Source organism: Cinclus cinclus, chromosome Z (assembly GCF_963662255.1).
Source record: "Cinclus cinclus chromosome Z, bCinCin1.1, whole genome shotgun sequence".
Classification (NCBI taxonomy): Eukaryota; Metazoa; Chordata; class Aves; order Passeriformes; family Cinclidae; genus Cinclus; species Cinclus cinclus.
In genome coordinates, this window is record NC_085084.1 from 36903158 (window position 1) to 36924338 (window position 21181).

The following is a 21181-nucleotide window of genomic DNA, read 5'->3' on the forward strand; positions in this document are numbered from 1 at the left end:
TTGTGGGGCAGAGAGACGGCCAGGAGTGAAGCTATCAGAAAATCCAGTCATCCCCAGTAAAAGTCCACATAATACTAGGCCCTCCCTGCAGGCTGTGGTTGGTTACATAAAGAGATGAGAGTTCCTCTATGGAGCAGAGTCACCAGCACAGAGAGATGCCAGGGCCTCCAAGCTAAATAATGAGGAGAAAAAGCTTCCAACATTTCCCAGCCAAGCAGGAGACACACGCTGTGCTCCCATGAACTTCCTACAGGAACAAAACTGGAGAAGTAACTCTACTCTCCCACAATCTAATTCCTTGTTGCAGCCTGAGTCCCATGTGATGATGTCCTCCAGTTTCCAGAACCTCCAGAGATCTCACACTCATCTGGAGACAGTGTCTTGATCAGTAACGATGTTAAAGCACACACTCTCCTGGAAGGCTAGACACTGAAGGCACCATACCCTCTAAGAGAAGGTTTTTTTCCTGACCAATTGACAAGCTTTAGGTAACAATGAGGGAGTGTTCTCAGTTCATTATTTCTGGAGATTTTACTTGCTGATAAAGATCTCATTCAAGTCTCCATCAGAAAATGTGTAAAAGCCCTGCTTGGTTGGGTCTTTTGCCATGTCAGTTCCTGTCATGACACCACAACTGTTATTTCCTCTGCACCCTCAGCTGTAATCCTGAGCTGCACAGGACAGGATGGGCTAAATGGGGAGAAGTACAGAAGAGGATAAAACTCCTATGACACCTTCTAATCCATTATAAAGTCTTAGTCTCCAAACGGTCCCATAACTACAGCTTTGCTTACTGGGGCAGATGAGCTCTTGTGACCACGCTTCCCCCTCTGGACCATTTCTTACTGATAGTTGCTACTGATGACTTCCTGCAAGATGGGAGGGAAATGATTATGAACTCTGTTTTTGTTAGCTCTCTTCTTCATCTTCACTAGCAACCTCCTTCAGGTCCTGAGGTCCCTGCTCTGCTCTCTCTTTCACATAGGCTGCCTTGATCTGTTCAAGTTCACACAGCTCTGCCTCCAGCTCTTCCCTGTGCATTGACCGACGGTTCCTCAGCAGTTTCATGGGGAAGGGGTTTAAGTCATTGAAGGCAATGTTCATCAGCTTCCTACAATAGAAAGGACAGCCCTGGTCAACTTATTTACTGGCTGATAACACATGGTAACAGATACACCAAGAGCATTCTAGGGTATTCAAGAGCAAGGCCTCAGACTTTAGCTCTCTGAGCTTAGAAGTCACCAAACAGCAGAGTCTTAAATGAAATTCTTTCCAACACAAACACAAGCACTTCACATATGCTTATACCATCCCCCCCTTTTAAGGTACCAGTGTGCAGCCATCATTTAGGAGACAATGGATCAGATGCCAAATCTGATAGCCTGTCAGGGAGGAATATTCCTGACATTGAACTCTTCTGATCACAGAAATCTTCATCTCAGACACATGTTGCCATTCAAGGCCATGGCTTGTGCCATGATCCCAAATACCCCAGCAACAGCTGAGAGAAACCCAGCAATCAGTAGCACAAGTACCAGCTGCTACAAGAAGGCTGTAGCTTGCTTTGCTGTAGGATGACTTTGCCTGAGCCAAAAATATTTTAAGAACGCCATGGAGGGAAAGTCAAAAAGAGACAAACAGATCCAAACAGACTTAGCAATGCATTTGCATCTCTCTTAATAAACTAGTCACAACTCTTGTTAAGCTGACCTAACAGGCAAGCAAGTACAAATACACAATGGAAGCTTGTCTACAACTCAGAGTCCTACCTGCCATCTGTGATCATCCTCGTGAAAAAGCGTAGGTACTGGTAGATCTCCACACTGTCATGAATTCTTAGAATTTCCTCCTCGTTGTATTTAAAAATTGCAAGAGCATAGCGGAAAATTACCTGGAGAGTTGAAAGGTGTTTGAGTGGATAAAGTTTTAAGGAACTGAAGGTCCAGGCCATCCTGGCATAAAAGATGGTGTTAGGGACACAGCACTGCAGTACAGACTAGATCCAGGGTTACTCCTGCTCTTGGTAATCTGTGCTAGGGTAGGCCTAAAGGAATATAGAGCTAATCTCAAGAGAATGACCATCTTTTCGCTAATTTGCAATCCCAGAGAATACCAGGCTCTACAAAAGGACCACACCGGGATTTCACAAGGGCTCTCCGGTTCTCCCTATGCACAGGGACAATGCAGGACTCACATTTTCAGATACTGCCTATCTTATACTCCCTTTATCCGTGATACTCTCAGTTGTGTCACAGAGCAGGAGACACCACAGCCTATCAGAGAGATGTTTTATAGTACAACTACCTGCTAAAATGTACCAAGTACACAGAATCTGGGACTAGGTCTGCCTACTAGCAGCAAGTACATAGAAAACAGGGGCTTGGAGGCATGTCATCAAAGCATGTCACCAAAGAGGCAGGATAGGACAAGCAGTTCAACCTCATATAACTTTGAGAAATGTGTATGCCCATCACCCTGTCACTATGTCACAGAGCTGGTAGAGATGTGAGGAAAGCCTAGACTGAGAGTTGTACCTTAGTTCCCTCATACAAGAAGGCATCCCACACTCGCAGGAGGATGTCACTGACGAGGCTGTCCACAAAGGCCACCAAAAACCAGTTGAAGGTGATGAGTGAGACATCAATCCGATACTGTTCAAAATGAGTCATGAGGCGAGGCAGCTTCTCGGACAGGAAGTCTTTGAAGACTCTCTGATCTACCTAAAATTGACAAAAAAGTAAATTATGAAGTCCTAGTCAAGAGCAGTCCTGCTGTTGGAGGAGAGGAGTGGTGCAACAGGACAATGACCCTGGCATGTCAGCGTCATCACTGGTCCTGCCTTCTAGTGAACCACACCCTAGGAAGAACAGAGCATCTTTTGTCTTCCAATCCTTCAAATTCACTGAGCAGTGTACTTGTACGTGGCATCCAGTACAAAGCATGGAGCTGAAACAAGGCCAGAATACAAGCAGAGAAACATACATTCATTTCACTCAAAGAATCATATTCCTTCCCAATCTCAAAGTCAAGAGGGAAAATCTGAAACATCTTCCTGCATTGGTCTTACCAGGATTTTCTGTAATACTATGCACATCCAATTGAATGACAGGCATTAAAACCTGCCCAGGTCTGAATGACTCTATATGGCCCAGCAAACTGAACACCTTTAATACCTCTGACTTTGCAAGCAGAACCTGATCTTCTCACTTAAGCTTCTCTTTGTGGTCTGAGTACTGTCTGTGCTTTGCTTCTGGTTGCATGAGCCAAAATAAAAAACTGCAGCCAGTGAGATCCTTGATCCAGGTTTATAAAGGTTTCACCTCAGCAGAGCTGTGCTTTCTGGAGGGTAAGTGCTAAAGATCAGGATCATGTTTAGGGCTTCCCTCTGCCATATCATATTAGTAACCCAGCTGTGTCAGCCCACTCATCTATGGCACAGGGGTACAAACAATACAGGTAATATGCTTTGTCATTGAAATTTGCAATTTTAAGTATTCCAGCCAGCTCACTTTATCATGCCAACCCATAGCGCATCACCTTAGATTTTCCTCTTTACATAGGTCTTGGCTAGACCTTCAGATACCAACCATGAGGTCAGAAATTCTTTTTAAAGATGACTTTCAGCTGACAATGTTTTCTCACCAAATGTAGGCAAGCCTCTTCAATCTGTCCTATTTTCCCTGTCAGTCTCTACTTGTTGAGTATTGAGTGCTGTCTATTAAATCCCACAGCTAACACAACCTCCTTTGGATAGACATTTTGCTGTCTTCAAAGTCATTTCACTGTTTCCCCAGTGTATGAGCTGGCTTCTCCACTACCACACCACTGCCCCAGTAAATGTTAGTCAACAAATTCAGTGGCACCATCAATCATTGTCACCTACTGACCCTTAAAGCCTCCTCTGTTGTGGGCCCAGAGATTAAACCAACCTTCTTTTCTCTGAAAGGACCACATACAACAGGGACACCAAGGTCACAGCCAGGTTTACCAGACAAAGCACTGATGGGTGTAGGTGGTATGGGCACACAATTAACAATTCCATTGAACTATATGGGAGTTATCTCTTTGTCTGCCTGGGAGGACATATTATATCTGACAAAAGACACACTGGAAACCTTGAAATCCAGTGATTTTGAATCAGGTGGGTAAGTTATTCACAGCACATTTGACATGAAAAGGCCAGAATTATTTCCGATGTGCAGAGAGCCCCATAGTGAGAACTAACACGGTGCTTGACCATGAATAAAGTGAATATAAAAATCTCAGCATTTTCATCCACATGTACATGGCACTCCAAAGATAGAGTACAGCTTCAAAAACATCATCTGAAGGGCTGCAAAATGGTGCCTTCCTCTTACTCAGTCTAAACATACAAGAATTTGCTGCTTTGCCTCTATTAAGACTTCTTTAAAATAAGTAACTCTGCAATTAATGGACTCTCTCCTTCTGACTAATGTGACTTTCATATTATTACTCAGGAGTGGTACCCCATTTCCTAAAGCTGGTGACTAATTTTGCTGCTCTGTGTGTGCTGCTTCTGTAAGTATAATAATTTTGTACTCTCAAGTCTCCAATACCTCTGCAATGAAAGGAATTACAAGGTGGTAGCACTATCCTATGAGAAATCAAACACAGAGCAGCTTGACTACTCACTTTTATATCTTGACTCTAAATCACTGTATTAGAGTCCAAGCAGATGTGAGGGTGTTCAGCTCACCTGTGATGTTATTAGTGTGTCACTGTAGTAGTCTGCCGGCATTAGGTTCTCCACAATATAGACTAGACACCAGAAAGCACTTTCCTCATCTTCTAGGACCAGGAGAGCAACAGCTGCCAATCTATGATGAACAAGACAATGGTGAGGGAATTCATGACTGCAGGAGGAGTCATCAACACAGGAACTGAAGAATACAAGACTTCTTTTTGCATGTCTCCAGCTCCATTGGCATCCAAAATATCAAATGTGGCAGGACAACCAGACAGAGACAAGTGTTCTGTTTCTGAAGGAACCACAGGGATGTGATTTTCTTCCCGATGTGCCTGTGTCAGAACATGTAGAACTGGTCTAGTTTCCCAGCTAAAGGAATGTTCTGTAGATCTGTTGAAGTAGTAGTGTGCTGATTTGGGCTATTTCAATACAGCAAGGAGGTCACATACTGGTATTCCATATAATGTGATATACTTAATCTCTCCATACATTCTTTTACAGCCCAGACCTCCTTCAGCTCTGACTTAACGCCTTTTAGACAGACTAGAAAGATGATACCTTATATTAAGGACTCTCTGGAGGCAAGTTTCTATCATCTATCTGAAGACCATCCAAAGATCATTAGGAATAAATAGCTTACACAGACTTTCCTCATGTGAAAAGGTCCAACTAGAAATTCCCTTCTTACAGCTAATGCCTTGTGCCTTTTCTACTTGGCAGCACAATTCTAAGAAATTTAGCTTAATCTTTCCTATAGCCTTCCTTGGGAAGTGAAAGAAGCTTTTCTGTTCTCTGAATCTTCTCTTTTCCAGACAGAACAACCATGGTTTCCTCAGTCTCTCTTTGTGTCATTTGCCACAACTCCCTTGCATGTTAATACTTCCCAACATTTCCTCCAAGTGTTCTCAGCAAAAAAGGGAATTACCAAGGTGTTCTTCTGCTTTACTACATTACATTACTACTTAAAAATTCAGCCTCAGCCTCGTGGTGTTATTCTGGGACTGCTTCACTCATCCTTCTATAGCTGTTCTTTCCTATTCTGTAACTATAGAGATGCCACACAAGTGCATCCTGCTGCTTGCTGGATGCCAGTAACAACACTGGATGAAAATTCACCAAATCAGAATTCTGCAAGTAAATACTTAGAGGTAGGACAGAACTGTAGAGAGGCAAGAGCCTGGGGCTGCTTGAGCCTAGAATATGTGTCTACACCTTTTCAGTGCCATCTCACGAAGAAGCAGCATACCTGGCACCTCACCTGTTCAATCCCTGGCAGTATCCAATGGCAGGATTGTGCCAGGAGAATGCCAATAACACCCTCCGGAGCTTGGGGATGAGCTGGGAGGTGGGAGAGGAGAAATGCTTGTTGTTGGTCAGTGTGCGGGGCAGGTCAAGCTCAATCTGCCTGCAGGCAGGGTGCTCAGTGCTCCTGCTCTGCTCCAGCAGTCGCTGGTAGTGGCCTGGAACAGGGCTGCAGTGCCGGCTGACCATCCACCTCCACACCCGCTGCCGATGCTCCACTGGAATGCCACTTCGGATCAGACTCTTCAGCTCTCCAGAGAGGTTCAGCTCTCCAATGCTGTTCCATCTGTCACGGAGGGGCTTCTCCACTATTTCCTGGCTCCGCAGTTTGTTGGACTTTATCTCAAGGGCTTGGATTTTGGCCAGGAGTTTCCAGTCCTCAATTTCATAGTCAGGTACAGTCATGAAGCCATACTCATCATACTCACTGGAGGGACACAAGGCAGTGTTTAATTCAAATGACAGGTGGTAACCTGTCTCAAGGACAATTACTGCTTGGGGTCATGTCAGCTACTGGCATGAACATAGTTGCTGCCAGGTTCACCAGCCATACCAGAGCACAAGTACTTGTGGGCAGGCACTTCCCCACCTGCCCTCCCCTTCCAGGCTGCACTGAGATCTGAGAAATGCTTGTTAGGCCTCAACTTCACTTTGTCGTGCTGTTGCTTAATATTAAATCTGGGTTTTGCTGATACCCTTGCTAGTGATATTTTTAAAACAATCTCAGACACTTGTTTGTAACAGTACTCCTTCACTTCTCTGACAGCTGCATGTGACAGCCTACCTCAGAGTCTTGAAGACAATGAGAGCTTGCAGCACTGGCATACACACACCAACTCAAGTGTAACTTTGCTCTGAGCTGTGGTCCAACCTCATCAGACCCCTCATCAGCCCCCAAAGAAATACGAGCTCACCCTGTGTACCTTCTCCCTACCCTGTCCCAGTGCAGAGACAGTTCTGTGGGAGTGAAGTGGAAAGGCTTTGGGGCATCAGATCAAATAACAGAGATCCACAGTCCCTGCTGATGTCTCCTTGTACACAATGCAAATCTCTTACTGATCAGAACACACCAAGAGTACAGATAGTACAGCTTGTCAAGGGTTTGTGCACCATCTGCCCAAAGGGTGAGAAACTTGTAAGATGATATCATATTCTTGACAGAGAGACCAATCCTGGCCTAGGGGGTCTCATCTCAAAAGCTACCTGGGGAACCTGCAAGACTGACTGAACAGATAAAATGGGAACTGCTACAGAACAGGGGCCCTGACTGTGCAGGAATGCACAGACACATATGCAGCCCCCTGCTATAAAATGTTCTCAGATGTATCTTGCCTGCACACTTCCATTTGCAGGCAGGCTACTATAAAGCTGTGAATATCCCCATGGTCTCAACTCTTACCTTACAGGGTTCAAGTTAAAACCTTCTTCCGCTTCGTCCTTCACATCCCACTGGAGAGCTTCCTGAATGAGGTTCTTCACCAAATCTGCATGTGAGTTGGGCAGGCCAGGCACAGCCTCCTGCAGCTTTCTCAAGACTGTCAGGTATTTGCTCTCCATCTGGCAGTTTCTTGCTTGCAGGCAGGCACACTGATGGGGAAAAAGAAGGAAAGAGCTTGCATAGTGGTAGTCCTTCCTGCATTGTCACTGCTCTCTATTGGCCTGGTCTGCACATAGAGACTTCTGGAGAGCAAAGCCCCAGGAAACACATTTAGTAGTTTTCCACAATCAGTGGAATTGCAGCCATGAATTAATCACCACAGTCTATGGATAAGCACAAGCTGCAGTAGCTAGCATGCAACAGAAGTTGCTTATTGAGTGGGAGACCTACTACATTGTCACCTACTTTAACTGCTGCATTGCATCAGTAGATGGCCACACCCCACCAGCTCAACTGAGGACACAGTCAAAGAGCCAGCACAGCATCCAAGGTCTCTACAATCTTTTTCCCTTATCCTCAAATAAGTTCTCTACTCCACATTGGGCTGTATCCTCATAAAGCACACCACTCAGGACACTGAACTGTAACTATACTGTTTTCAAGATAAGTGGTAGCACCACAGACTAGGTGACCACATGCCCCACAGCATCCCCAGTCCCATGGCACTGATACACATCAAGTCCAGCTGAGATCAAACAGCAGGACAGCACATGCCACCACCTTAGTCCTGGGCACAGAAAGCAGAAAAAAACAATAAGGATTATTAGTGCACTCCACAAGAAGTGCAAAACTGAGACACACAGGTGACAAGACTCACCCAGTGTCTCACAGGAAGCTCAGTGAAGACTCCTGTTCAGTGGGAAGGAGAAGTTGGAAACAACAACAAAATAGAAACCACAGAGAGAATTAGATTGCTTACAGAGAGGACAGAGAGGAGCATGATTTATTTCATACTACCAATTTAATCAGCATTTTGCCTCACACTGAGCATGCTAGGCCTGTGTGATTACTTCCTTTTTGAAGGTTATGGAAATCTCAGGATGAGAGGGAGGTAAGTTAAGAGGAAGGCAGGCTTTCAAAGAACAAGAAACCAAACAGATGTAAGAATGGCAATAACACTCCAGAAGCAGCTTTTTTGCCCTGTCCCAGAATCCATGACTATGAAGACATACCTGTGGTAGTGCACTCCTCCATCTAAGGGCAATGATCTCAGAAATGCTTGTTAGGCCTCAGTCTTGATGAGCAGTACCTGGACTAAGCTCTTCTGCTTATCAGAAATTTTGTCTGCTCCCAGGAACTGGTGCTGTCTAATGAGCTTCTGTTCTTAACAATGCCATTGGAAACTTATTTTTCTTGCAAGCTCAAGAAACAACATTTTTGTCATCAAATTTTCAAAAGTTACCAGTTGCAGCCAGGATGGCAAATTACTATAACTAAAGACAATTCTCTTTTGAATCTGTAAACAGTGGTTCTAAGTGAGACCCTTTGAGCTCTCCTGGACCACAGTGAGCTGTGACCAGCAACCTTCCTTTGACTGGGGCCTCTGAGCCAAAGAACTCTCAGATTTGCTGTACTTGGAGCACCATTGCCAAACAATGATGACAAAGCCTGGCCCAATCCTTGAGGCTCAATCCTTTCCCTGTTGAGAAGATGCAGACATCTGACATGAGCACTTCACTGAGCTTGAGGGAGAATTTTCACAGATACCTTGCATGTACTCTAGGCCTGTGTGAATATGCTACAGAAAAGGTACCTAGAATCTTAGATTCTTAAGTATTTAACTTGGTTAGAAAGTTAGGCCAATAAGTGACTTACTGTTGTGATTGCAGTAAATTCCATAGAATCTTTTGTAAATTGTTTAAATTCAGCCATTGTTTAAGTGCTGTTAACTTTAAGGGCTGTTAAAATCTTTAGGCTCAAACTATTGGTCAAGTCCAGAGCAAAGTTTTGCACAGAAGTCCACACTGAATCTTGTGGCTAAATGGGAGGTCCTCCCTTATTCCTTTTATGCTGAAGCTTTCCCATCCTTACCCTTTTCCATCCCCTGCTTCCACTGAGATTTTTAATTTATTTTAGTTTTAGATTAACTGATTACAGGTTTTAGTACTATTTTATCTTTGTGTGCTTTAACCACCTAGTAAATAGGAGAGTGAACCTTGGCAATGAGTTTTGCCATGTTTTCACTTCAAGCAACTTAAGACACTGATTCACAACAATATCTTAAAACCCAGGGAAGTAAATCCTAGGCAAAACCCACAGAAAAAATACCAGCATACACCTCCAGCTTTGAAAGTGGTTCAGAACCAGAAAATAGGATTAGACCAGTCTGAGAGTAATCAGTTTTTTTCACACTTACATAGCTAGAAATAAAAATGCAACTTAGGAAAACGTAAGAACTCTGATCTAACTCCAGGACTTCAAGTATGCTGCCACCTGGCAATGCCAAGTCTAGCAGAGAAACCATGACTAGATGGAGCCAGGACTTGTCAGCTCTCAAGAAACTTTTCTGATTGCCTTCACAGTGTTGCTTTTTTACTTGCATAGCTAAAATGCAGAAATCTTGGGTTAAACTTCAGTACGTTTAAGACTGATCTTCATCAGTATTTTACTTCTATTGAAGAATTAAAATTATCATGTCTAATTTGGGAACAAAGTAAAGAGGTCACACAGAAAAAAAACCCAAACAAACAAAAAAACAAACAAAAAAATCCAAGAAAGTTTATTCCTCATGCAACAAAATCTATTACGATGCAAACTTTGAAAATAAATTAGTAACTGTTCACACAAAGGAAAAAGGGTCATTTGGCCTTACCTTCATCAGAAGGGCTTTTTCATTCTCAGCAACACTTGTCCAGAGTCGAGTAACCTGGTGGATCTCTGAATTGAGAAACTGGTTCTGGGTTTTGTATGCATCAATATCATCCTGCCATGAAGCAAAACAGTCACACAAGGAGAGTTCTTGAGGGTCTTGAAATCCCTCCCATTTCAGAGATATCAGATTATGTCAAGGACAATAAAATATCTGAAAAAGTCTGTGTTCTGAGGAGCAGACAGGAGTCCCCAGTACAAATATTGCCTACAAAGGAAATCAAGGGACAATATTGCCCTGCATCAACAAGATACTTGAAAATGCTAAATGTATATATACTTAAAAACACAGAGAGATCCAGATCACATAAAGCCCAGGATGTACTTAAATAAGAGTAAAAATATATGTGCTTTGGGTTTTGTTTGGTTGATTGGTTTAATTTTTGTTGCTTTCTTTTTTTATTTCATGAAACAAATCTCAGCCCCATAGCTGGCGGGTAAAGTGAACACTCTGCAGAAAGTGGCTCTTTTGGCAATTCTCCACACTAATCCATAATTACAGCTGTGCACATACAACAGCCTGCGTCCAAAAGAACCAGGATGTATCAGAAAACAGTTTGCAAGACTGACTTAAAGCAACAAAGTAAGTGAAGGCAGACTGCCTCTGTGAAACAAAAGAAAGAAAAGAAAGTGGCAGGCACTGAATGATGACAGGAAGTCAAACAAAACGGGCTCTAAGCTGAAGCTGAAACTGACCCAGATACTTTTCAGTACCCTACTGGCATCAGGTGAGCCCCTTCCAGCCTTCCTCTTGTTTGGAGATGGATGGAGCAATCAGCAGAAGTATATTCTGTGCTTACAGCAAAGAACACACTCCCACTGAACCTGAGGGCATAAAAATGGGCCCAAAAGACCTGAGACATCTCACACACCTTCAGATGCTCAATCTCCTCCTGCTGCTTATACAATGTCTCTACAGTGATTGTGTTGGCTTCTTGCAGGGGGTCAGAGAGCTCTCGGGCCATCTGCTCTGTCAATGTCATGATGACTTCCTGTTTGGCATGGTTCTTCTCCATCAGAAGCTGCACATGTTCCTTGAGCTCCTGGATATGGCTGTCTCTCAAAGTCAGTATCTGCTCCAGTTCCTTCTTTTCTTGTTCAAGAGCTTCCAGTCGACTTGTCAGATCTGTAATTTGTCTCACTTTGTGGCGCACCAGCTCCAGCCTGTCCTTATCTTCTGCTGCAGTGAGATACATGCTAGATACTCGCTTCTCCTGCTGGGCTGCCTCCAGAGCTTTGTGGAGAAGTTTGACCAGTTCCTGGAAAGGGAATGCAAAACCATCACATCACTGTGCTGTCCAGGGCAATGGCAGTATGGACTGTGAAATATCTTGAAACTGAATGCTTTCAGAAGGAAAACAATGCAGAAATCTCGAAACCACAGTGACAACAGAGTGAGAAATTTTGCTCTCAGAGCTGGGCCTGAAAAGTCTCTGTGGCAGTTCACAGATGATTTTATTACAATTGCTAGCAGAAAAACTGCTCTCCACACTGTCTGAACTCTGGCATTCCCACAATCATTCTTGGGAAGCCCAGCAGAGAACATGGAGACCTGGTCAGCAGTGTGGTAAAATGGGAGGGAAATAATGCAGTCTGCAACTATCTGTGCTACCAGAAGGAAAGTGCAGTATCCTTTTTAACCTTTCTTCTGTCAGGGTCCTCCGGCACTCTGTCCTGTGTGAAGGCATGGAACCTTGCCTCACAACACATTGCTGTTTCACACTCTGCCATCTCACACTTAAGAAAGCAAATCAAGGACACAACTGACTGCCTAACACGGGACATGGTTCTCCTGCCTCTTCTGCTGGAAGAGCTACCAGCATCATTAGCAGAGAACCTGGCACTGCTCCGTGCTTTGAAGAACAGTATCATTCATGAGAGACAGCCCTTGCAGTGACCTTGCCCTGACTTCTACAGTCAAATCACAACTTAAAGGTGGGTCACTGTTAAAAAGAATGACCTGCTGTTACAGTATGACTCCGCCTGGCAGTTCTGGCCAGTGTCACACTACCTATTCAGGACTCACTGTTTGTAGTGAGCAATAGAGATGCACAAGCAAGACAATAGCAGAGTACACTTGGATTTGTTTTACCTCCCTCTCACACCTAGCTGCACTTCCTAGAAATGGCTGAAGGTCTTTTGTGCTGTGCACACTCAGGCACATACAAGGTGGTAATACCAGGAGCTTCAAATGGTCTCCAGTTACTGCCTGCTGAGCACCTTCTCAGTGCTTCTACCATAGCAATGTGCAGAGGAATCCCTGTGACCAGCCTCAGGGTCCTGACCCTCAGAAATAGCTTCACCACACTCACCTTCTGTGACTTGACTTCTTCTGTGAGCGTCAGAATCTGTTGCTGAAGGACACTAACTTTATCCACTGAATTCTTCTCCCTCAACAATTCTTCAGAGCCTGGGAAGCCACTGTTCATCCTCCTGGCTTTCCTAATCCAGTTCAGCCTGGGCCCCATCTTCCCATCTTCCAAGGTCTCCTCCTTAACTGAAGGGAGATAGATTTAATTTACAAATAATTAGTTGTTTTGCTACTATGGACTCCCAAGTCTTGCTACAGGGACTCACAACAGTTCCACAGAGAAGGCTGACATGCAGAATGTGGAAAATTGACCCACAGGATTGGAGCCAAAACAGTAGGGAACAGACACTGATATGCCCACAATAAACAAAGTTGTCATGGTTTATGCTGTTAACCCACCTTGCACCCTGCTCATCAGCCTGGCCCACAGCAAATGGAAGTTACCACCAGAGAAAGGTATGCATGCAGTGAAGCTGCCACACTTAGCTTCCAACTGTGCAGCAATTACACTTTTACCTCTAAGAATGAAATCTGGTGGATTTTTTTTTTTTACCTCTGCAGAAGTTTCCAGAGGTAGAAGATAAAGGCAGGTGGAGCCTGAAGCAGAGCCAAAGAGTCAGACTTGTGGCAACAACACAGGAAGATACTTAGACAATGTAAGAGTTTTCATATCCTTATAAAACTTGCCAGCACCTCCTTTCCATCCCTGCTAGAAGGCATCCCACTCAGCTCACACAGGTCAGTAACAATCACCTGCACATCCTGCCTCCACTTCTTCCTCTTGCTCCTTATCCACATTCTCAGGATGCTCTTGGAATTCATCAAAGCTAAAGACATTCCCGTTGTTCCCCCAGAGCTGTTTGGAGCCACAAATACTGTAGACAGTGTTTCTGAAACAAGAGCGGATCAAGACAGCCTAGTGAACATAAATCATGACTGCAGCCAGCCAGTGCTGACTACAATTCAAATTATTCAATGCCTTACCTCCCCTTACCTCCCACCCCTCCTCCCGAAACTTATCTCCTTCATGTGCTGAGAAAATAAACTCTTTATAGAATAGGTGGATATGAGGAGAGTAAGATTGTAACTGGTGCAGACCAGGAAAATGCCACAAAATCAGCACAACAATGTAAAATCAGGTGATCTTTCTTCATATGCTTGAGCCCTATACATAAACACATCAAATCAAAGAGAGGTAACAGTAAAAGGTAACAGTAGATCAACCACATCCTTCCCTCTCCTCTCTCCTTTGCTTCCTTCCTCCATCCCTACCCTTAGTTCACTGCAGAAATCCCCAGGTGCCAAGAAAAGCCACCAAGAGAAGCTCAGTTACCTAAACACAGCCAAAACTGGGACGAATTATCACATTTGAAACAGTCACAGATCCTGTGCTCTGAAACATTTAATAAATAACTTTGTCAAAGGTTATTTACAAAGTCACAACTAAAATGTAGTAAAGAGTTTCAGGAGCAAAACTGCATTCACACCCAGGAAGAGTTTGTTATAACTGCTGCTATCAGATATTGCCAGAAGCACTAAGAGATTACTTTATAGACTCATGGGGAACTATAAATGTACAACTAATTTGTGTTAAACCTGTACCAGAAAGTATGCATACAGGTCTTTTACTTCTCATCCTGTGCTGTCCGTCAGCTAAAACAAAACAAGTCCCTTGTTTTGAGATCTATAAAAGACTCAATGTTCACTGCTTTCCTAACTGTAAATGAAGCTGCTAACAGAAACTCTGGTTTCATGGGGGATCTTTCTTCATATAAGCATCAGACTGTAGCTGCAGCAGTGGTGGTAAAATAACTACAGGCAACTTCCACACCAACAATATTTGGCAGGTGCTTGGCAGTCTACCACACCTATGGCCACTCATTCATTTTTTGATAATGTGTAAAAAAGTGACTAGGAAACACTTAAGGAGACACAGATGAGGTTATCTTTGTGAAACTAATTGCAGGATACTTGTAACTTTTAACCTGATGGCTACCCCTTGCAACAGTAGATAGAAGCAGGCAGGAAAAATACTAACATCCTTGAAACTCAGCAAACAGGACTGAGCTGTGCAGTCAGACCACTTTACAGGCTCAAGCTCTTATTCCTTAGAGTTCCTGCTCTTAGAGTGAACCTTAAGAGTTCCTACACTTAAGGTCCTTTGAAACCACTGGGAAGTGCTAATGGGCTTCTATGACTGCCTACTGAGTACAGCTGAACCTCACCACGTGCTCTTCCAAGACTGCTGTGCAGATGCATCACACTAGGCATGCAAAGCACTGACTACACTGAAGAGAGCTCAACCAAGTCCTCGGTCTGCTACCAGTATCTTTGCTAAGATTATGTGAAATGCATCAGAACAGGGGGATTTGAAAGACCCACCTGCAGGAATTTTACTTTGGGCTGGCCTCCAAAAAGGTGCTTCACATTTCTCCCACCTAGGTAAGAGTCCCATTCACAACACATGACAGACCAGGAAGGCACACAGTGGCAGGCCAGCATGTCAACTACACTGCAGTTCTCCTCATGCACTTACTGTATCTCTGTCCAAGGGTGCTTAAGGGAGATGTTCTGCAAAGCAGTAGATATTTGGGGTGCAGGCAAATGTGCTGCCTTTAAACCCACTGCTTCTGTTGGTGTTTTCACAAGAGGCAGAAAGTCTTCATTGTCAACTACATCTACAAATGTAAAAACAAAATAGGACACAAAAGCAAATGAGCAAGACAGAATTCAATTGGATTTTGTGTCCTTCATGTAACCTGACAGCCACAGTAGCTTACTGCAGGTATACATTACATGTTCAAGTGGTCAGGTGGAACAAGGGCAGTAGAGTAGGCTTCCTTAATTTTAGAAGAAGAAATTAGAAATTTGGAAATCACAGAAGTTTCCATGTAAAAACAGAATGATCTACTCAAGGACAATCAAGTAATTTCAACCATATATATGAGCATGACAAACTTTAAACAATCAAACTTTAACTTCATAAAGATATAAGGAAGGAGAATTTTGCTGTTCTCTTCCCACATTCCAAACCACATTTGATAGTTTTCATGTGTGGATAACACTTTGCAAGCACAGTTTGTTACCAAATTCTTGCCTGCTGTAGCAAGATGCCAGAACCCTTTAGAGCAGACACTTACTAGGGAGGGGATTATTTGTTTCAAACAAAATGTGCATCTAGTCATTACTAAACAGGTGGATACCCTGGTTGTGCCCTCCCCTGATCCACTGACCTGTCTACTTCCACTTTTAGGAATGGACGTCTTCAGCCCACTGCTGAGAAAAATCTTACTTGCCCTAAATTTCAGAAGCTTTACAAGAGTGATATATCAAATATGCACATTTCACGTGTATGAGGAAAATCAGGATGATCATAAGACACCTGAAAATCTCCAAACATATGCTGTGGATTAGGATCCAGCTTACTCACTTTCATACATAATAAGGCAGAATTGTCAAACATTGGCCAAGCAGTGATAGATGGCACCTGTATTTAAAAGCCTGGCCAAAGCTTCCACCCACTTCCAGATGAGGACCACCATTCATCAGCAGGGGGCTGAAAGCAAAAGAAAGGTTGATATGTGCAACACCTACTTGTTCTTCCAGCCACAGGTTCATTCACAAGCTGGGAGCTGCCCACAGGAAATTTGCTCTGGGTGTTGCAAAATTCCCAACGTCTCATTTGCAGCTGCTGCAGCCAGTACATCATCGCCTGTCTGCTGATTGCCTAACATAATACAAAACAGGAAAGGGAGGGGAATCATCTCATCAACATAAGACACATCCTGAGGAGATGACCACCACTCTTCTGCACAAGTCAGCAGAAAAAAAAAGGTCAGCTGTATCAAGCCTATCCTGTATCTGTATCCTCTGGTCCTAACACTGATTGGGAGGATAGAGGAAATCTTTGGTATGGTCTTAAGGGATAGAATTGCAGTGGACCACTGACCTAATTTTAAATGTGTTTTGGTTTATTATGGTACATGACTAAGCAGAAATGTCACAATTGTTTTAGACAGGAAGCATTCCCAGAGCTCTTTAACAATGACTTAGACAGAATAAAAGTCTAGCAAAGAATCCTCCTGGACCAGCCATTTTTAGACAAGGGAGTTCATTTCTGTTCAGTAAATTACATGTGGACTGCAGGACTCCTCAAATATTTTAATTTCACACACAGTTCAGCTTTTATTCTTACTCTGTTGAGCAACAGCCGTATCACAGGTAAGGAGTCCCAGACTTGCCAAAATAATGCAAGTACTTTAGTCCAAGTGGTAGCAATCCAAGCTAGGAGGACTTAAATGAAACTCAAACTAAGAGATACCTTAGTACAGATATGTCTGTCTTGACTGGGAATTTTTCATTACCTTCAAAGTAAAAGCTCTGCTTGGTGTTCTGATCTCAAAAACTCCTTCCCCATTTTCCATTTTGCAGTCAAAACTGGCACTGGAGAGATCAACAGACCCCAAAGGATTAATGTCCTGGGCAGTTCTGTAGTATAGTAAGCGACATTTGTTTTCATCGTAAAAGAACCAGCGAGACTTCCAGGTCTTGATTGGCCCCTTGATGCCCAGTTTATTTAAATAGCCACAGAGTTTTTTCCTGGATGTTTCTGTGCTGGTTTTCAGTGGTAATACATTTTCCAGTTCCCCAGGAGAAGGAAGCATGTCTTTCTCTCTTGCTGAGGTTTCATTGCTGCTGTTAGTGTCTGGATCTGACTCCACTAAATTGCCTGGAGGAGCAAGGGTACATACTCTACTTTCTGGTCCTTTCTTCATCTCTTTAAGGAAATAGATTGAAACAGGAAATTCTCTAGGTAAATAAGCTGATCCCAATTATATCATCACTGTTACAGAACCTGCAGACAACAAAAAAAAAGGAAGTAATAAGCCCAGGTCTGCTGTATGACAAAAATAAAAAAAAAAAACTCCCTGGCTTTCAAACTATCCAGCAAAGGTCTCCAACTCTACTTTTGGTCATTGCTCCCTGCCCTCCTCTGCTCAGATGACATCTAATACCTGTTTTTTCCCTTTTTTGTACCTAAATTATGCTGGACTAGCAGCCAAGAAACAGTACCACAATCTCTTATGTGAAAAATAAGTATAGCCTGTGGGCATACCAAATCAATAGCAGTAACCAGGGCATTTGGTACTTAATGTTAAGGAACAGCTGCAGAAAACTTGGCAAGATAACAAGCTCTGGGAGTAGGCATATAGTCAGGTCAATGGATTGCAGGTAAGTGTGTCCTGGTATTTGCAGTCAATGTTCAACTAATATTTTAAACCTTGGCATCTGGAGAAAAATCCTGCATTATGCAGCATCCTTATGAATAATTTGTGTCGGCTGACTTTAGTTGTTAGAATGCCTGCATATTATGTGTTAGTTCTTCAAGCAGTAGTATGAATTCATATGATAGATTACACACCAGAGAAAGTAATTCTGTGGTCATTGCAAAAGAGACTTGGTTGCATTAGTAACCAAAGTAACCACCTGGGTCCCATAAGTGCAAAAGGAGAAGATAAAACTCAGGCTGGAAGGGATCTTTGTAAATCTTGGGTTCAACTTCTCTCTCAGAAATAAAAGCTGTAGCCAGCTACACAGGCTCACATTCAGGTAAATCTTTTCTTATGCAAGGATGACAATTTTGCCACGTTTCTGAGCACTTTTTCAAGTGCTTCACCATATGACAACTGTGACTTTCTGCTCAGAGCTGCAGATACCCACAGCTCCTGTATAAAGGAAGCTAACAACACTCCAGAAGAGTATTTATAAATAACTTCTTGCATTTTTTGAAACTTCAAAACATTAACACAGCTGAAGCAAATATGTAAGCAAATAAATTGCTGCAGTGTTTAGTGTGAATCCAACTGCAGACACAAAACTATTCAACACAACATCCAGCTGTATGACACCATGTCAATGAGATCATACAATGGAGCACACTGAGATGCTTCCCAAGCTGATCTTTTTCCTCTGCTCCTATGAACAACTTGTCCTCATGACTGAAAGAAGGTTTATCCATCCTAGCGCTGGCTAAGTCCCATCATGTTTATTGCTGCCCCCTCCTGTTCCCACATTAGCTTTACAGATAACTATCAATAATGTTCACTTTGTGAAAACTACTTAAATTCTTTCAGTTCGCTCCCGTGATACTGTGGATCATGGTGCCGAACACATTCACAAATGCCAGCAACAAGCTCTCCTTGAGAAGGTGTTGCCTCAACTAAGGTTCTGAAACACGCAAAAAAAACTTCATTTCCAAGCTAATTTTGCTTGTCACAAAGGAAGTATCATCAGGAGAAACAAACACTTTCAACTTTTCCAAATAGCTGGTGGTGCTTTTATGTCACTACCATATATGTGTCTTCTGTACCCTCTGAAGATTCCATCACACTTCTGCTTCTTGTCAGAGTGATGGTTCATGGGTCCACACCATGAACAGAACCAAGCAAGCATTTCAGGCAATTTAATTTAGGTTATTTAGTAAGCATTAGGTTCAATAACCAAGTTATAAGGAATCATGTCAGAGCTGCATTCAAAGACCTCTAGATAAGACCTCACCTCCTTAATGGAAGTAGAGAGGAGCTCCTGGAAGTCACCGTCTCCTGGCACAGAGCTTTTACTGCAAGCACCACCAAGCAGTCACCCACAGCCTCCAACAAATCCAACAGCAACAGAAAAACAGCGTCCGACTCAGTTCAGTTTTCTTCGGTTCAGTAGCTACCGGGGCGCTGTCTGAAAGATATATTTAGCCGAAAGCTGTCCTGACACTGACTCACCAATGAAAAGGGATCAGGGTGGACCCTGCACGAACCTTTCCGTAGCTGCTGGTGCGATCAGGACAAGGAAGCCCCCACCGCCCCTCCCCGTGCCTCCCGCAGCGCCGCGGAAGCGCCTCCCAGCCCAGCTGCACGGCGCTGGCCACCAGCGACGGCGGCCAGAGCCTGGCACGGGGCTGGCCTGAGCCTGGCACCGCTTGTACCAGCGCCCGGCTGGGGCAGGGGGGGCATCCGAGCCGCCGCCGTTCGGGGATTTTGGGAGGGGAGCGGAGTGGCGGCGCGGGAACCCGCAGCCCTGTCCGGGAATACCTGCGGCGGCCGCCGCCCCGAGCTTCCTGCCCGGCCGGTCTGCGGCGGTGCCGCGGGGCGGGGCCCGGGCGGCAGCGGGACCGCGGCGGGGACAGGGCGGCAGAGCGGGAGGGCAGCGGGGCGGGGGACGTCAGCTGCAGCCGCGGGAAAAACAACAACGGCAATACTGCATGGGATTTCAGGCGGGTTTCGGGGAGAAGGTGACTGATCAGGGTGATTCGACCCACGGAAGGCAAGCAAGCCTAGGGGGACAGCTCGTGGGCTGGACGGGACCAGCAAGTGCCATCTGCCACGAGGGGGCTTCTCTGCAGGCTGCAAAACAACGGGTGGTGGATGCAGACGTGCCGCGAGAGCCACGGCTGTGCAGTCAGCTGGGGCAACTCGGCTCAGCCAAGCTCATTTCACAGGATGAGAACAGTTGCAAATTGGTGACTCGGGACACTGGAGGCTGATAGGATCAAGCTGCACCATAGGAAAATGCCTCTAGAAAAGATACTGACTGCAAAGAATAGGGGTGTCAGAGCACTCTAATGTGCAAGTCCTGGGGACGCAGGGCGTGAAGTGCACAGCACAACCAGGTTCACGTGCTCTCTGACAGCTGCCTTTCCTCCTACCAGTGCAGCCAGGCACTGCTGGCCTTGGCAGGTGCTGTACTGGCCTGAGAAGGCACTTCTTGTGCCTTTATCGAAAGAATAAGGAGTCTGGATGGCTTTGATTTTCCTTGTGTGCAGTGATAACTGTGCCTTTTCCACTGGTCTCAAAAAAGCCCTCTCTGAGTTTAGCAAGTTTTACAGAGTTTTATCACTGACTTTAGCCAAGTTTAGTACCAGAACAGCAAAAAACAAATCTGTCCAGGAAAAATGGCCCATTTTTCCACTGGCCTAAACTGCCAAACTGTAGAGCACATTAAGCTGATTACAGCATGCAAAATTTACAGATTGCCATAGACAAAAACAATTTGTCTCAAATTTGTCTTTTCTTGGTATTCAACCATTAGGCTGGATCACAGAATCACACAGAATCACAGAACTGTTAGGACTGGAAGCGATCTGTAGAGACCACCTAGTCCAACCCTCCCTGCCAAGGCAGGATCACCTAGAGCAGAATGCACTGAGGTAGGATTTTAATGTCTCTGGAGAGGGAGACTCCACAATCTCCCTGGGCAGCCTGTTCTAGTACTCTGCCAACGTCAACATAAAGAAGTTCTTCCTCATACTGAGATGAAGGTTCTTGTGTTTTAGTTTATGGCCATTGTGCTTCATCCTCTCACTGGGCACCACTGAAAAGAATCCTGGCACCATCCTCTTAGCACCTGCCTTTGAAATATTTGTATATTGAAGATTGATGAGGTCCCCTCTCAATCTTCACTGAACTAAACAGGTCCAGCTCCCACAGTCTCTCCTCGTAAGAGAGGAGCTCCAGGCCCCAGTCATCTTTGGCACCTCCACCAGACCTTCTCCAATAGCTCG

General features: G+C 44.3%; 1 protein-coding gene across 2 annotated transcripts; it reads right to left on the reverse strand.

Annotated features, from left to right (window-relative positions):
• Nucleotides 1-896: 896 nt before the first annotated feature.
• TBC1D2 (TBC1 domain family member 2) lies at nucleotides 897-19289 on the reverse strand. 2 transcript variants are annotated; one of them, XM_062512793.1, is made up of 14 exons: nucleotides 19186-19289; nucleotides 16992-17482; nucleotides 16222-16354; nucleotides 15164-15305; nucleotides 13381-13517; nucleotides 12629-12813; nucleotides 11189-11575; nucleotides 10261-10371; nucleotides 7410-7597; nucleotides 5967-6437; nucleotides 4718-4838; nucleotides 2535-2720; nucleotides 1770-1891; nucleotides 897-1111 (listed from the first exon to the last, which is right to left on the reverse strand). In XM_062512793.1, exons 2-14 carry the CDS (start codon nucleotides 17400-17402, stop codon nucleotides 910-912), a joined length of 2796 nt encoding a protein of 931 aa, XP_062368777.1. In that variant the 5' UTR covers nucleotides 17403-17482; nucleotides 19186-19289; the 3' UTR covers nucleotides 897-909. The 2 variants fall into 2 exon arrangements, with proteins under 2 accessions (XP_062368777.1, XP_062368776.1); XM_062512792.1 differs by lacking the exon at nucleotides 19186-19289 and having other exon boundaries at nucleotides 16992-17625.
• Between the last annotated feature and the right edge of the window lie 1892 nt (nucleotides 19290-21181).